The sequence below is a fragment of the Eufriesea mexicana genome, unplaced genomic scaffold (genome assembly GCF_001483705.2).
Source record: "Eufriesea mexicana isolate 0111107269 unplaced genomic scaffold, ASM148370v2 scaffold6020, whole genome shotgun sequence".
Taxonomy (NCBI): Eukaryota; Metazoa; Arthropoda; class Insecta; order Hymenoptera; family Apidae; genus Eufriesea; species Eufriesea mexicana.
The window spans coordinates 1,276-18,232 of record NW_016913910.1 but is presented as its reverse complement, the minus strand read 5'-3'; the positions used below and the strand labels follow the sequence as shown (position 1 = coordinate 18,232).

Genomic DNA, 16,957 nt, shown 5'->3' with positions numbered 1-16,957 from the left:
TGACGGCGACGAAATCCCGGACTTTGCACGCATTCCAGGATATAAACAATTTCCCGGATAGCATTTTACTTCGCACTTGAGAGCTGACTTCTACGACCCAGTTAGCCTCGTCGCTATCCTTCCTCCCTGTGCGGAAGCAGAATTTTATTTCTTCCACTTCCGCCACTCCAAGGTTTTCCTTGTTCTGCTTCCTTAAGCAAGCTCGGACCTCCTTTTCGGACAGTTCCCTTGGGATGTCGTATATGAGCATCCTCGGTCAATTCCTAACTGGCATTCTTGCCTTCAGGCCGATGTCCTTCAGTTTGGCGTTCCCCGTGAACGCCCTGAGACCTTCTGCGGTAATCGTTTCTACCACTTTGCCATTGCCTTGTGCGCGGCGTACTGACTTCACTTGGTTGCCCCTCTTCTTTGGGTTAACCAAGGTGAAGACCGCTTCGCGCGCTTCCTCGCTCGTCCTGATGTCGGTATCCTCCAGCGACGGCGTTATAATTACCACGTTCTTCGGTGGCATTATTGCTGATGTCGGCAGAACCCTGTTCGACATTTTAAGTCTGTCTGCGTACGATGTTTGTCCGTTCCCGGCGGCCGAGGCTGTGGCTCTCTTGGCCGCGGATTCGAGGCGCTTTGCCGCTTCCATTGTCCTGGAAACGGCGCCTGTTGATGCCGCCTTCGCTTCGTTCGACGACGAGAGCCTCTCTTCTAGTTTGCCGCAGAGGAAGCTATTTTTCAGTGTGAGGGCTTCCACGATCTTGCGCATTTGAGGAAGCTCTCCACCATCGTTGCGGCGTTCTCCTTCCCATGCTTCTTTGCCGGGTCGAGACAGAAGGCCAGCTCTTCTTCTCTATTTCAGCTGCTCGTTTGACCATCTCCGATACTGTGCGCGTTGGCTGAATTGCCGGTGTTTTCTCGGCTTCCACCTTCTTGCTTTTCTGGTCCTCTGGGCGGGGTTTTTCCGGGGTGGCACTCGCCCTACGCTTACCCGATGGTTTTTCCTCCATGCTGCTACCTGCCTTGCGGCCGCCAAGGGTGGCCGGGACCTTTGCTCGCGTCAACATGACTGAGGGTTTTTCCAGGTTCCTACCTGGGTCCGGCGTCATAGGTATCTTGTGTACTCTTGTCCTTTAATTATTTTGATTATTTTAATCTTTATTTCTTGGTTGTCCTTAATCTTCTTATAGTTTTAGTTTTAATTTTAATCTTATTTTGATTTTAATTCCTTTTAATTTTTATTATTTATATTTGCAATTTTTATAATATTCGACATCCGTTATAAATTTTAATTTTAACTCTGATCTTAATTTTAATTTTTAATCTTAATTTTTAATTTGAATTTTAACTTTAATTCCGATTCCGGCCTTTAATATTATTTTAATTTTGTTTTTAGTTTTAACTTTAATGTTAACTTTAGTGTTAATTTTAATATTAAAGTCGTCGGCGTTGATATCTCTGATTTAAAATTTATTAAACTTATTAAATTATTAAACTTATTGTATTCCACGCGGTCGTCCGTGAGCAGTCCACTGTAGGTAACGGTATACCCTTATCTACCGTTAGGCCGCTCCGCGGCGAGCGTGGAGTACGCTCGACCGACGCTACGGCTGCGTGCTGCGTGGCGTCCAAGATGGCCGCCTGTCTATATTATTTTCTTGAAATTCCTATAAATCCACTTGTAGTTCGCAGATCGCGGAGATATATATCTCAAAATGAGCGCATTGCGAAATTTCACAGGCACAATTGGAGGGAAGTCCTTGCGCTTCTTTGTTCTCGAGAAATCGAAGATCGAAGTTTCCGGATGTTTCGCCGGCGAGCGGCGAAGACGCCAAAACACTTATCTTCTGTTTTCTCTCTTGAAAATCCTTCCAGCGACTCGGGACTCCGGCCACTGGTTGATTTTCACTTCATAATTAATCTGATATCACTTTCTCAACGAAATCATCAGATCTAGACGCCGAAATCGAGTCAGCACGCGGAGCAACGTGGATTCGACCGCACTGCTCAAAGCCAAGATGGCGACTCCAATGTTACATGCAACGAGTGTCGGTGATTTAACGTTCTGTATGTTCCTGAAGGGATTCACAACACGGCCCCTACGGGTGTGGGATTGAGATACTCTGAATTAGTGCGTTGCCGGAGAATACTCAACGGTAACTACCAATCGACCCAGGAGTGCAAGCTCCACATGTCACCCTTGGCATGGGTGGGGCCTTTCTAACATCCCTACCGGCTCTGCAGGCCGACGTCCGAGCTGGAAGGACGCAGCTCACCCGCCGAGACGCCAGCGTCTCTTGCCTGCGACCTAGGCTCTACCACTGCCCCCGCGAGTCCAACCCATATGGTCGACGCCGGTGCGGATTAGCCGCTCCGGGGGTTCAATGTCAACCCCCGCGGTACCAGTGATCAGGCCGTACTGGTCATACCTGTCGTGGGATTAACCCACTTCCCGAATGAGGCCCTTGCATGCCTCGGCCTGGGTTGGGCCGACTCGGATGCGTGGGGACGTCACTCTCCAAGAAACGCCGCTCCCAAGGGAGCAACGTTCCTCCCTACGCCCCTCAGCCACCTGCACTAACTAACGCTCCGATACTAGTCCACGTCTTCTTTTAAAAACACACCTCGCAAACATACAGAAACATTCATACGAATCCTTGCTCGCCAAGACCTCCGACACATCCACACTTCCATCCAGACTGACACGCACACCACATCCACTCAGGTTTCGGGGGTCATCATACATTCTACATTCAACCAACACGTGCTTCCAGTTCTCATTCGCACTACCATACACACAGCGTCCACTCTCACTCAACCCTGCTTACGCAAGAACTCGTTCATACTACCGTGTCCAGTCAACAAGAAGCATGCGTACACATTCGGCTGAAAACAAACATTCCTCTCCGCAAATCTCACATTCCTAATAAATTCATACGTCGCACGACCTTCCACACTCTCATCCCATCTACGCTTCCAACATTCATACATCCTTTCATTCACCAACTTTACACAGTCCTCACTCGACCTATCATGCAATTCCTCCTCGCACACCAAAGCATTTTCTTGCACATTCACACCGTTCTTGATACACCACAATATACCTCTACGCACACGCAACAGGTCCCAAGGTGGCGATCCCGACAGCACTTGCATACTTTCGGTCGAAACCGTACAACACACACTCAACATGCATACAAAACCATTCTCTGCGATCTGTTTATCAGATCCCTTCCATACCCATTCATCATCGCAACATACCATCGCACACGCCACAAACAAACCTTAATGTATCACACGCGCAGCTCTCTTTCTCATACCCCATTCACACTTCATCACTCGCCCCATTCGTCCTACAATATTCATGAGCTTATTCCTCAAGTACTCCAAATGAACCTTAAAGTGTTCACTCGCTCAACATATCTAATCGCTCTTCCACTCATCCTCACATTCGGTCTCCTATTCTCAGACATACTTCCTTTCAACAGCATTACCACAGTTTTGCCTTCGGACACAGACAGCCCAACATTCTCACACCACTCATTCACACAACCATATATTCAGTCCCCTTCCTTTCTACTTCCACTCGGCTCTGTCCGTCCACAATCATCAACAAGTCGTCAGCATATGCAACACACTTACACCCACATTCATTCAGCCGCCACAGGAGCCCATCCATCATCAGATTCCATATAAGTGGACCACAGATGGACCCCTGCGGACAGCCCAGAGCCACTTCCCGGCACCTAACTTCCCTCAGTTTATTCATGACACATACCCATTCCAAGTTGTCGAACGCTCCCTTAACATCAACGAACACACCTAAAACACACTTACATTCACTCTCCCAAACATATTCTCACACCCTTGCCCACGCACTCTCCGTCGATCGGCCCGCTCGAAATCCGTGCTGAGCCTCATTCGATCTGTCACCCACGCATCGTTTCAGTCTCGCTACCATCATTCATTCCAGCGTTTTACCCAGCACGGACAGCAAACTGATCGGTCGATACGACGCCGGGTCCGATCGCGGTCTCTCGGGGGACTTCGGTAGAACAACCACACTCGCTTTCTTCCACTCAATAGGAAAATATCCTGCAGACAAGCACTCATCATACAGACGCTTTAACCATCCAGGAATGGCCCTCCAAACCACTCCTAGCATCTTCGCATTTATTCCGTCAAATCCGGGTGCCTTTCGCGTTCTCGCCTTCTCAATCGCTCGATTCAACTCCTCCCACTCAAAACATTCATCCGAGTCTAACCCACTCATATTCTCATCTACATTTATTCATTCACCATTCATTTCCGCAGCTGGGAAGAAACTCTCCATCAGCGGACTCGCACAATCTCTCCACGTAGAATGGATCACCCCATTCGCATTCAACGAACTCAGTTTTTCTTGTCCCATTTTCCCACGACACAACCTATAGACGGGCCCCCATGGATCCAGGTTCGAGGACTCGCTGACAAATCTTCGTCAGCTTTTCTCTTTAGCCTTGCATACTCTACATTTGTAGTTATTCAACAACCTTTTATACTTTGCCAATCTCTAACGAACGTTCTCACATCCTCTCTTCCTCGCACACTGATACATAGGTCTACTCTTTCGTACTCTTCTCTTTAGCACACTCAACTCATCCGCCCACCAAGCAATCCTCCTATTTTTCCAGCGCACTCTCTCTTTCATTCGCTTACCATTCGCTTCCTGGACCCACTTCGTGACCACGTCAACCATCCGGTCCACGTTTGTCACATCCATCAAGTTCACCTCATCCCTGCTAGCACTCTCAATCGAACCATTCTCGTAATCCTCCCAGCATACGTCTTTACAAATCCATCTTTTGCACTCATTAACATCATTCTCTCCTGTAACATCGGATAACACTCTTATAAGGATCACATTGTGATTACTTATACCCCAGTCATTCATCAACTCCCAACGAAATAGGCACCCAGGCAACACTCCATTCGCCAGAGTGACATCAATGTCACTCTGCCCATTCACACCCGAAAAAGTAAACCATTCACTCGCTTCATTCAAGACGACCATTCCCTTAGCCAACACCCATTCTTCATCACTCTTCCACGCATTTCGTTCATTTTACTGCGACTCCCACCCTTGCTAAACCACAAAGGGGAGGCCGCATTAGCATCCATTCCTATCAGTACATACTTGCCATTCACAAACTCGAGCACTCTATCCATGTACGTCAGGTACGGCTCAATCTCTCGACCGTACCGGCAGTACATGGACACCACATACATTTCCTCAAAGTCCCCCTTCAACCACACACACACACACACACCATACTCGTTTGTATATTCTCTCACACACAAGGATTCCACATTCCCTCCAGCCACTACTACTACTGCTGCCCTGGCAGGTTCATTCTCACACACATACACCTGCCATTCGCTCGGTAATCCACACACTCTATCTTGAGAGACATACAGTTCCTGCAACAGAGCAACAGCAACATCATTCATACACATCGCTTTTCCCAAATCGCACAAAACCCCATACACTCGTTGACAATTGCACTGAATCACACTGAGGCGCGTATTAGACATTGCTTATACGCGCCTTGTCTCTTTCATACAGCCTCACATACTCCGGGCACTCCACGAACAGAACCGAGTGCCCAGCTTCCTTTCCTCTTATTTTGCAATTTCTACACACACTATCTTTCTTGGGGCATTTCTCCCGCAGGTGACCACTCTCACCACACTTCTGACATAAATGCTCCTTCATCGGACATTCCCTCATCATGTGTCCAAACGCAAGGCACTTGTAGCATCGCAGCACATTCACCCACTCTTTCACTCGACAGCACCGCCATTTAACATACACCCATCCAGCACTCTTCAATATCTCACTCATACAACCGGTCACTTCAACAATCACATTACCAACATCCATTCCCGTACGACTCATACGATTTAGCACTCTGACACGTTCCTTATACTCTGCCTCACTCACACCTGCAGGCTTCAAATTTTTCACATACAACTCATTCATAAACTCTTCGTTAGTCATTTTTCACTCGGCACATCGAAAACGACCACCTTGGGACCAATTCCCCGAGGCGGCTCAACTTTCAAACTCACTTCATCAAATTTCGTGCATTCCCTCATCGCTTTTACGTCTTTTTCAGTGGCAGCGTCAATAGCGAGACCACCATTTCGCGTCTTCCTGACCGCCTTTACACAAACACTCAGGCATCCGCTCACGTTTTTCATCACTTTCTCTTTCACCTGCTCGCTGGTCAGTTTAACACTGTTATCTTTTGGTTTGACAACAACCGCATAGGTTCTCTCACTCACTCTCTTTTGTTTGCACACACTCGCATCACTCACCACTCCACTCACACTCTTCCCAACCACAGCCGTGAAGCTTGGCCGTACATCCGCACAGACATCCTTTTCCACACGCCTCTCACACTCTTCAATCCTTCCACGCAAACGCTCATTCCTCCCAATCAACTTCATCAACGGGCAGTCATACTCGATACACAGTTCAACACACATTTCACTTACATTCTTCGACACACGATTTCCTTCCGCGAAAACTAAATTCCGCATTTTCTCCCCTATTAACCGCAACGAATCTAAATTCGTATTCATACAATCATCATTCACACATTCACCGTCGTCCTCAACGCAAGGACGCTTCACTCTTCTGGCGGGGTTTACACTACGTGCAACCCCACCGCTACCATGACCACTCGGAGCAGACAAGCTCCTCCTGATAACCTCCCGTGCAGCTTCCTGCGCGTCCCGACTTCCACTTGTATCACCCCCCAAATCCCCGAGTTTGATCAATTTATCCATAACATTCCCACGAGCTGGGACGTATAAAGGTCACCCCACTGGCGACGCCCTTTCCGGGGGGAAGGCTTCCATACTCATGGGGACGCCAGGTGCCCTGTGGGGGTCGCTAACCGGCTAGTGTACTCACCAGCCACCTCCCCGTGCATCCGGTGACGGGGTGGTACCCTAGGGCCGCGCACCATAGCCCTGGGGATTAAAGGATTTTTTATAGAGGTTATCATCCTCACGGTCCAGCCGATTAAGGCCAGATCCCTGTTCCTGCGAACCATGACCACAGGCTTACGGTATGCGCGTGACTCGGGTACCTCGGGGTCGTTAAGCCCGTACCGCGGCTGACCAAGGTCAACCGCAGCCCCTGCGGGGGATAGTTTTCGCACAGGAGAAAAGTTATACAATCTTCCCACACCACAGAAGGAAGTTGAACACCTTCGTTAGAATCTACACCGGTATTGCTCTGAGTTCGCCGACGATACTTATCGTTGCCTCTTTAAACATCGCATATTTCTTAGATACTGTTTCTTCAATGAGATTTACTATCTCATTATGCCGCCGAATTCTAGGTGGCTTAGTGTATGTATGTATACCCAGTACATGCGCTAATGTTTCTATCTGACCCTTGCATCGTCCACAGGTCGGGGGTATCTCTTCGTTCACTATTTTCAGAGCTAGTCTTGTGTCGTATCTATTCGTCCTTAGTTTTAACGCATCGATACTCTCTTCTCCTATTAATACGCCGTCCGTCATCGCATCGATAGATCCGATCATTGGATCAACAATAATATTAAAAATCAAGGGGGATAGAGGATCTCTTTGTTTTACTCCTCTCTTCAGATTTATTTGTATCTCATCCTGCCTTTTTCTATTTCTGTACTCGTCTTTTCGCCTCTGCCCCTTGATGGCCTCGTGGGTCCTATCTGGCAAAACCTTGAGCAGCTCTCGGTTGATAAATTTTACGCTTTGAAGCGTCAACCGGGCCTCCTGTCTAGCCATTATGGTCGATTCCTGCGGGGTCCAACGCGCCTTCACTCGGGATGTATCCTGACGGGCGTTATACCAATCCTTGTGTCCTCGTTGTTGGTGGACACCACGCCCCGTCTTGGTCGGGAAGGCACGCCCGCAGCCCGGAAATTCGCATGCGAAGCGGGCACCCGGCAATTGCGCAGAACTAGACCCGTTCTCAGAAACTGAAGCGGTCTCGCCAGTGGATGAGCCGTTTTGATGGTCACCTAACATGAGTGCGCCATCCCTCCGAGGCTTTTTGTGAGTTTTTGGGCCAGTTGAAATAACGGCTTAAGGGGAAGGCAACCCCCAGAAGCCGTGAAACGCAGAGGCAGCTCTTAGTTTCACACCACCAGACGGTGGTGCTACTCGTGACGGGACCCGCAAAGAGGGGGCTGCTTGCTAAACTAGATCTTTCAGGGGTGCATTTGACCTTTGTGCTGATGGGCGGCAATTAGAGGGGGTATTCTGTCAGTAGGGGAGCGTGAGTGTTGTGGACCTCTAATAGTTATCCCTGTAATTGCTGTACTTTTGGTCCCTAATTCATAGTTTTGACTTCAACTGTATTGTCATAAAGCTCACTTTCTCTGATGTCTTTTTGGTGTCTTCCCTATCCTTTTGCTTGCATGAACCTCTCTCTCCATCACTACCTTTCCTGTTTGTTCTTCCAACAGACCTTGACACATTATTATCTTCTGTTCTATTGCAACAGTTCCTTGCAATGTGCCCCATCTTATTACAAATAAAACATTTTATCTCCTTCTTCCTATCCTTCTGATCATGTGTATTACCCCAGCAGTTGTTTGGAAAGGCCTTCTTACTGATTGCACACCTCCACCAAATTCTGAAACGCGGGTGTGACAGTCTCATGTGCTCAGCCCATTGGTTCTCCTGTAGGAAGCGCCTGTGGTTTTTGACACATGCCCCGCATTTTATATTCCCATTAAGGGACAGGTCCATACAAATATCCAGATGACTGTCCGGGGACTTGCCTTGGTCATCATAATTGGCCTTCCTTCCTGCAGCGGAAGAATCCACCACAGGAGTCTCAGGGCCGGGGACTCCTGTATTCGAGGCTCCCTCTTTAGCGACTTTGTCCATAAGGACGTACTTTTATATACCAATTTCTACTCGTTCCAATCGTAATCCAAATCGAATCCAAAATACATGCCGGGTCGTTACCGGGTATCCATCCTGCTGTCACCATCGGCAGTTCCCGGGCTATCCGGCCTCGGTGAGCTCCTGCAACTAACACCGTATTCATTTCGTTTTTATAACCAAGTCGACCGCGATAGCACTCTTCCAAGTTTCGGCGACACACCGGTTTCCCTCTTCCACCGGCGTATCGCTTTCCCTCTTTCGAATGCCACTGGCGTATCGCTTGGCCGTCTGCCAATGGTATCTCCAGCGTATCGCTTTCGCCACCGCTAGGGACACTTTAACTTCCTGATACCTCTTGGAATGAAATTTTTTAACGAATAAATGGCATACCTGCCCCGCTGGTCTGGGCCGGTCTTTTAGCACGTCCATAAAATAAATAAATTATAAGCACGTGCGTGCCATGAGGTACGATGTACCTTATTCTCTCCACCGAGGCGAGAGTCGCGACAGTGACTGCCGACGGGTCCGTGTCATCGGCTGTCGCGTTACGTCCGTCCGTTCGTTCGGTCGTGGCGCAAGTTCGTCCGTAGAGTAAAACCCTATACCTCGGCTAAGGTGGGGTCGCCGCTCCTCGCTGCCCTACCTTAAAACCTGTGCCGGTAGACTTCCGTGAATACACCCTTACATTGGGGTTAACAATAATAATTAAAAACTAAATAACAAATGCTTGAATGTCGTCGGGCCTACTTCCTAACGAAGCTGCCACGGGATCTGCCCGCGAGTTTGGAAAAATTAGGAACGGAGACCCTTTCGGGTGGCGATCTTAGCCGTACTGAGTTGTGCGTTGTTACGGAGTACTGCGTGAAGTTGTCGCCCCGTGCTCTGTATTCACAGAGCCCGCTCCGCGCCCGACTAAGCAATAGGATAGCGAGGACTCGCACCGTTCGGTATAGAAAGCCAAGCGGGCTAAAATTTCTTATCAGCTGGCAGCTGCCTCGTTTATTATTCAAAATTTTGTCATAGCCGTAAAGCTGTGTCAATCTTTAAAATTCGTGCACTGGCCCATAGTGCCTGGTCGTTTTGTAACATTTGTGGTCGTTTGAGCCCGAAGATAGTCAAAATAAATAAATAATAATAAATAAATTAATGTGTAAAATAATAAAATCAAAAATAAATAAATAAATAGGTAATAAATAAATATGTTGGTGTTTCTTATTTAATTTTTATAATCGTAATCGATAAAGGCATTCGCAATTTCAATAGACGCACGGAGGGCAATCATTGCGACTGTCGTCATGTCGCTTTTGTTGAACCCTAGGGCTTTAAGATTGCGTTTGGTGTCGGGAGGCATGGCTCCTCGACACCCTATCACTATTGGTAATACTTTTGCGTTTATGCTGTTCAATTTTGCTTTTATGAATTCCGCAGTGTCCCTATATTTCTGCTCTTTCTCCCTGTAGACACGTCTGAGGTTATCTTTATCCTCGTAGCGAACTGTGACGTCCACTACGAGGACCCCCTCCTGATCTTTGATAACCAGATCTAGGTTCTTTAACTCTCCCAGAACGTTGACTACAGGTTCAGTGAACACTACGAACGTTTTTGACGCTTTCTGTGCAATCAAATTAACAATTTCATTATGCCTCTTTATTCTGGTTGGTTTCGTATAAAGGTATATGCCGAGTATGTGCCCTAGGTTTTCGACTTGTAGTTTGCACCTTCGGCACATTGGGTCTCTGTCCTTTTTCCCTCTCCTTATTGCAACCTTCGTGCCGAAGGTGTTAGTTCTTAACTTAATAGCGTCCAGATATCTTGGCGTCTTTAGGAATTCGTGGTTATACAGCCAGGCGTTTCCTATTCTATCCCCTGCGAACTCGTGGACGCCGTGTCCTTGTGAAGTTAATTGCCTCCATCTCTCGGTCTGCTGTTTTTTGAGTAATGAAAATGCTTTCCTGCGCCTTGTACGCCTCTGTGACCGCTGGATCACTGTTATTGCGCATTTTTAATCCGCTTCTTAGTGTTGCAGTTTTTACGGTATCTGCCGCTCTTTGTATCCCGAGTCCTCCATGGCTTTTCTCTGAATATAGTATCCCATTCGTCGTTGACGCATGGAGATGTAGTTTTTTCTTCTTTATTATTTGTTTAATGCCATGGTCTATGGACTCCAGGTCTTTTATTGGTGACGGATTAACTCCTGACAGTTCGGGTTTAGTCTTTATAATTGTTTGTTCGTTCATTATAGGTTTACATTATTTTGTATTTAATATTACAATTTGTTCTTATATCTAATATTCTTGTCTTTTATTTTCCATACTTCCAATTGCTCGTGCGAAACTTACATGTTACGGTGCCTTGCTGTTTCATTCCGTTATAATTTTTACTTTAATATATATTTGCTCATGCTCGGTTTACGCTTTTTATAATGCTTACTTCTATGGGTTATATTCTTTATTAAATTCCAGCGGGATCCTATGTCTATGACATATGTAGGATATACCTTATCTCTATAGGGTCTAACCTACGCCTTAGCCTAAGACGTCCGAGCGACGTCACACCTCCCTTCCCGGGGGAAAAGAAATACTCCGGATTACTGTCACTGGGGCAGATGCTATTCTGCGTCGGATTCATAGTTCTTTTGAATGTTCTTGTTACGTGTCTTTGGGGGTGTGGGGATCGCTATTTTCGCACTGGGGTTCACTGTAGTGAGTTCCATTTCCACGTCCTCGTCACTGCCACTTGGATTTTACTCCCGTTTGTCCCGAATTATGAAATTAATGTCGTCCATATTGCTGCCATCAGATGGACGGCTCCAGCCGCGTACGCTTGGTGCAGCGTTATCCCGTTTAGGATCGTATTTATTATTAGCTTCATGATTTTTATTATTATAAATATTCCTAGGAATCCTGACGTTATTGTACCTATTTGTGAGAAGCGGTCCCAAATTCTTTTGGCCATTGATTCGGTTAGATGTAGTATGTCATTTTCAGTTAGAAGGTTATGTAGGTTTAGGCTGGCCCTCGCGTTCTTGTCGCCGTTTATTCCCTGGGCGAAGTTATCCAGGACCGATTGTTTTTCCATTGGGAACATAATGTGTTCCCTAAGGTTTCCGATCTCGTCTTCCGAGTATACTCCTCCAGTGGCTAAACAGAGGGGCTCCTCGTAGTGCCAACGGGGTGTTGAGAAAAAGAGTCCGGTACCGGCGGGTGTATTGTCTCGGTTGGCTGCGGCGTTAGTTTGTAGCAGCGGGAATTAATTTTAAACAGTGTAGGGAGTAGTTCATTGTATCGTCTTGCGCTTCCACTGGTAGTAATTATATGGGTCCGGGGTTTCAAAAATGCGGATCGGTTGTTGAAAGTAATTGGTAACTCGTTGAAGCATTCGTTGGTTTTTCTGAACATGACTGTTGTTGGAATGCATTTTATCACGTGAACTGCCTCGCCGGCTGGGATGGCGATGTATCCAGGCTCCTTCATGATAGCCAAGACCACTTCGTCTTGCGCTGGTTGAGCTAGGGCGTTTCTGACTGCCTGGGCTTGCAGTTGACATCGCGCGTCCAGTATGTTCTTGTATAGTTTGAAAATTTGGCCGTGTATGTCTTTCTATATATATGAATTTAGAGTTACGTAAGTGAAAATGTCTAAGTTGTTGGTGGCTGGTCTGTTACATTTTTGAGAAAGGCTGCTTCGCGCTTCTGAGATGTAGAGTTTAGGGTGCTCCGTTTTGATCAGTTGGTGCCTGCAAAATGATGTCTCTTTCGTTCGGGCCAACGCGAATGTTATCTCCTTAGTGGTAACTGTGTATATGGTGAGATGGCCAGGTGAGGTGATTACTGATGCCTTCCCTTCGTATAAGACGTTGTAGCTGCTTAAAACTGCACTGATCTTCCGGGGCTGGGCTCTAGAAGGAGTGCCCGTTTTCGGGGTCCAAACAGCTTCCTCGGTGGAGGTCGCAGCGCTGACCCGATCGTAAGATGACCTCGTTTTTCCGGAGGTTTACGTCGGCGAAGTAGTTTTGAATTGAAATTTTTATGAGCGCCTGGATCACCACGTTGGTCCAGGTACCGTAGGGATCGCTGTACGTGGTTCCACTACAGGCTCCGTCGTATTTTAGGCTTCCGGCTATGATTATACCGCGAGTGGTTGTGGAGTTTGGTGGAATTCCGGGCAGGATCGCTGTAGGTGTCAGGTTTAATATTCCCGAGTTCGTTAGAATCTGGCAGGTATCCCGGGTTGTTAAGGGGTATTGTTCACGTCCATTTTCTACTACGGATGTGTGTGAATACATTCCGCAGTAGTAGATGGTGCAGTCCACTTCCACCTTGCGCTGTGTTAATTCGGTGTTGCTGAATTGGGACAGTTGCAGCAGCTGTATTCGCTTCTCAGTGGTGTTAGTAGTTTCCGGGGACGTTTCGCACGGGGGCTCGTCGATGACGGAGAAGACGGTGGTGTTGAGTGTCTGGCCTCCACAATCGTATCCGATGAGGGCTTAAGTGGTGGCTGTGGCGATGACAAGATGATCACGAGGGCTGGATCCATCGTTGCACGTGTGGGGTGGGGTTGGGGTCTACGCGGGTGGTGATTCGTCGTTTCCTTCCCGGAAGAGAGGTTTCGCATGCAATAATAACTCTTCCACGAAGCCATCTACTCAACCAAGAACAACGGACAATCAAACCTCAACCCATCAACAGTCATCAAATAGACGCTTCAGTCAAGAACGCAGTTACGCAGATGTTACGAGGGTTCAAACATTCCAACACCCACACAACACAAAGAGGATGAAAACCTCGGTAGCTTATTAAACAATTTCTTGGAAGATCTTAAAATAATGCTCAACCAATTAATGCAGCAAAACAGCATGGTGTTAAACATGCTCTCAATGCTTGTCGACAAGCATAATGCCTAATTTCTTACGCATAAGATTATGGAATGCTAACGGCTTAGCCCCAACACAAGGAGGAATTAAAAATTTTCCTCAGTACTAACTTAATAGATATATTGCTGGTCAGTGAAAACTCATTTTACTGAAAAAACATATTTTAAAATACCATAGCATCGACTTTATCACACTAATCACCCAGATAATACAGCCCATGCTGGGGCAGCAATTTTAATTAAGGACTCGGTTGCCCATTGTCTATTAAGAAACTATTCAAAAGATTGCATGCAAGCTACATCTATCATGGTAGTAACCCAACGTGAAACTTGGTAACTTCAGCAGTCTATTGTCCGCCCAAAGATAATTTAGAGAAAGAAAATTTTGAGGATTTCTTTAGTACCATTGGCTTCCAAATTCATATTAGGTGGTGACTTCAACAGCAAAAACACATTATGCGGTTCTCGGCTATCCACTGCCAAAGGAGAGGAATTAGCTAAATTGCTACACGAAAAGAAATACGCATTTCTATCCTCTGGGATTTTAACTTACTGGCCTACTGATTGCACGAAGACACCTGACCACCTTGATTTTTTCATCTCTTCATTCATTGCTCAATGCTATATGGACATAGAATCAAGCCACGACTTATCGTCTGATCACTCACCTATAGTTAGTACTGCAGTAATTAAAAAGAAAACTGCTCCCAAGTTGCACAATTCTAAAACTGACTGGGATACATTTAGGGACAGCATTACTGAGAATGTTAATTTAAACATAAGACTAAAAAATCCGGAAGAACTTGAGGTAGCCACCATTAATTTCATTTCGCTAATTCAGCATGCAGCCAAAATAGTCACTCCACAGCCTAAACTACAAAATTCAACGCAGTTTACCCCAATAGAAATTAAAAAACTAATAATTGACAAAAGAGGAGCAAGGGCGAAATGGCAGCGATACCGCTCTCCTACAGATAAGACGATATATAATCGAATAAGCAACACACTTAAAGGCAAACTAAAGGAATTACGTGATAATTCGTTTCAAAATTACATTGTAAACCTCAGTCGTTATGACAATTCTATATGGCGTGTAGCTATTTCAGCTCTAAAACCGATCGAATCAAATCATCCGATTCGTATACAATCTACTCCTCCTGGTCCATGGGCTAAGAGGAGCAAAGAAAAGGCGAATCTATTTGCTAAGCACCTTGAGGATGTATTCTCTCCGAATAGCATTCATCCCGATCAAGATATTGTGGATTGCTTAAATGCTGGACTTACGAACTCTGCTAATTCGAGTTCAATTAGACTCGTCTCGACTAACGAAGTTAAAAAAGAAATCTCTAAGCTGAATAACAAGAAGAAATCTCTTGGCTCGGACCTAATAACTGCAACAATTTTTAAAGAATTACCTAAAAAAGGTATAGTAGTGCTAACCTACATTTTCAATGCTGTCTTCAGATTAAACTATTGGCCTAAATCGCTTAAAGCAACTGAAATTATGTTATTCTCGAAGCCGGGGAAAGACCCTAGCGACGTCTCCTCTTATAGACCAATAAGCCTATTACCTGTCATTTCCAAAGTACTAGAGAGACTTCTGTTCCAAAGAATTACGCCTTATTTAAATTTTATCCCGAATCATCAATTTGGCTTCCGGCGTCAGCACTCTACGATTCAACAATGTCATAGAGTCGTTAGTACAATAAATCACTGGAAGATAAAAAATATTGTTCGGCAGTTTTCCTGGACGTAAAACAAGCCTTCGATAAGGTATGGCATGATGGACTACTGTATAAAATAAAGAATCTCCTTCCTAGCTTCTACCACCTTCTCACCTCATATTTGCAAGATCGTTTTTTTTGTTTTAGGAGTGAGGGGAAATGTAGAAGTCTGCACAAACAACTACCCACTAAAACCACCTCTCTGTATTGTACCTGAATAGCTTCAGGTAGCACAGCATAAGCTGATGACGGATCCAGCGTTTACGTCACCGTGCGGCGCCTCATGCTAGTCCAGCGGTTATGTTGACTGCCACGCGCATTTTACGTGGATTGCCCATGGCGCCAACACGAATATTAAGATAAGTTGTATAATCGCGTTTAATGTAGTTTTCGCGGTGGGGGTCACCGGTGACACCCGAGGCGCTGTAGACCACTTTTGCCATTACCAATTGCTTGAAAAGCAACTCGAAAAAATATTTCAATTTTTGATTTTAGGATGAAGTTAACGATGTATTTAGTGAAATGTTCCGATGACGAAGATTGCATTTCATCGAGCAATTATGTACAGAAAAAACGTCGTCACGAATTTAAAGAAACCTGGAAGTATGGGAAATGTAAGGCGATTTTGCAAAGTGTGCCATGAAAATAATTCAAATCAACTAGGAAGGATGAGAGCAAAGAATTGCATTAAAAAAGTGACGACATATTGTGCCGACTGTTTTAGTTCACCTTTTCTTTGTATAAATAAAATTATTTTTGCATGTTCTGTATGGCATTCATTTCTTCGAACCATTGTAGTAACAATGGTACTATTTAAAAACTTATCAGTATCGATATTTATTACAAATGGTCGCGTCGTCGGTCACCGGTGGCTCCCAGGGCACTGTAGCAAAGTCGAGTGCCGACCAGTGGTGGTGACCCCCCATAGCAGTCACCGTGTTAAAAAAGCCTCGAAAGTCATATCTGTCGCTAACTCTATATGGACAGCCTTAGTAGCAAGAGATTTGAACATACATAGATATGATTTTAATGTCACCTTTGTCCGTGATTTTTCTCTAATATACAGTGGGCCAGCGTAGTCTACACCGCAATTAGCGAATGGTCGTGCTGGACGAGTACGTGCAGCAGGAGGTTGCCCATTATGTAGCCGAGGTTCAATGGTTTAACCTTAAAGCACATTACACAACGCTTAATGACTTGTTTCACGCACCTTCTACCTGATAGTCGCCAATATCGTTTCCGTAGTGAATACAAAGTGGCTTAACAGCCTGCGTGGAGGAGCCTCAAGTGTTCGTTTGAAATGAGCATTACTGTTAATTTATGTTTTGTCGGCAAAATGCTCGTGTTTTTAACAACCCAGAGAGGACTAGACCAAGGGCTATTTGAGGGTTTAATTATACCATGTTTCAACAATTTCTCGATTTCTTTGTTTACTTCATT

At 45.8% G+C, this 16,957-nt stretch overlaps 1 protein-coding gene across 1 annotated transcript; it reads left to right on the top strand.

The window, feature by feature from the left end:
• Positions 1 to 13,746: 13,746 nt before the first annotated feature.
• Positions 13,747 to 15,738, top strand: LOC108552280 (RNA-directed DNA polymerase from mobile element jockey-like). The gene is made up of 4 exons (XM_017906744.1): positions 13,747 to 13,779; positions 13,972 to 14,116; positions 14,195 to 15,493; positions 15,665 to 15,738. Exons 1-4 carry the CDS (start codon positions 13,747 to 13,749, stop codon positions 15,736 to 15,738), a joined length of 1,551 nt encoding a protein of 516 aa, XP_017762233.1.
• Positions 15,739 to 16,957: the final 1,219 nt, after the last annotated feature.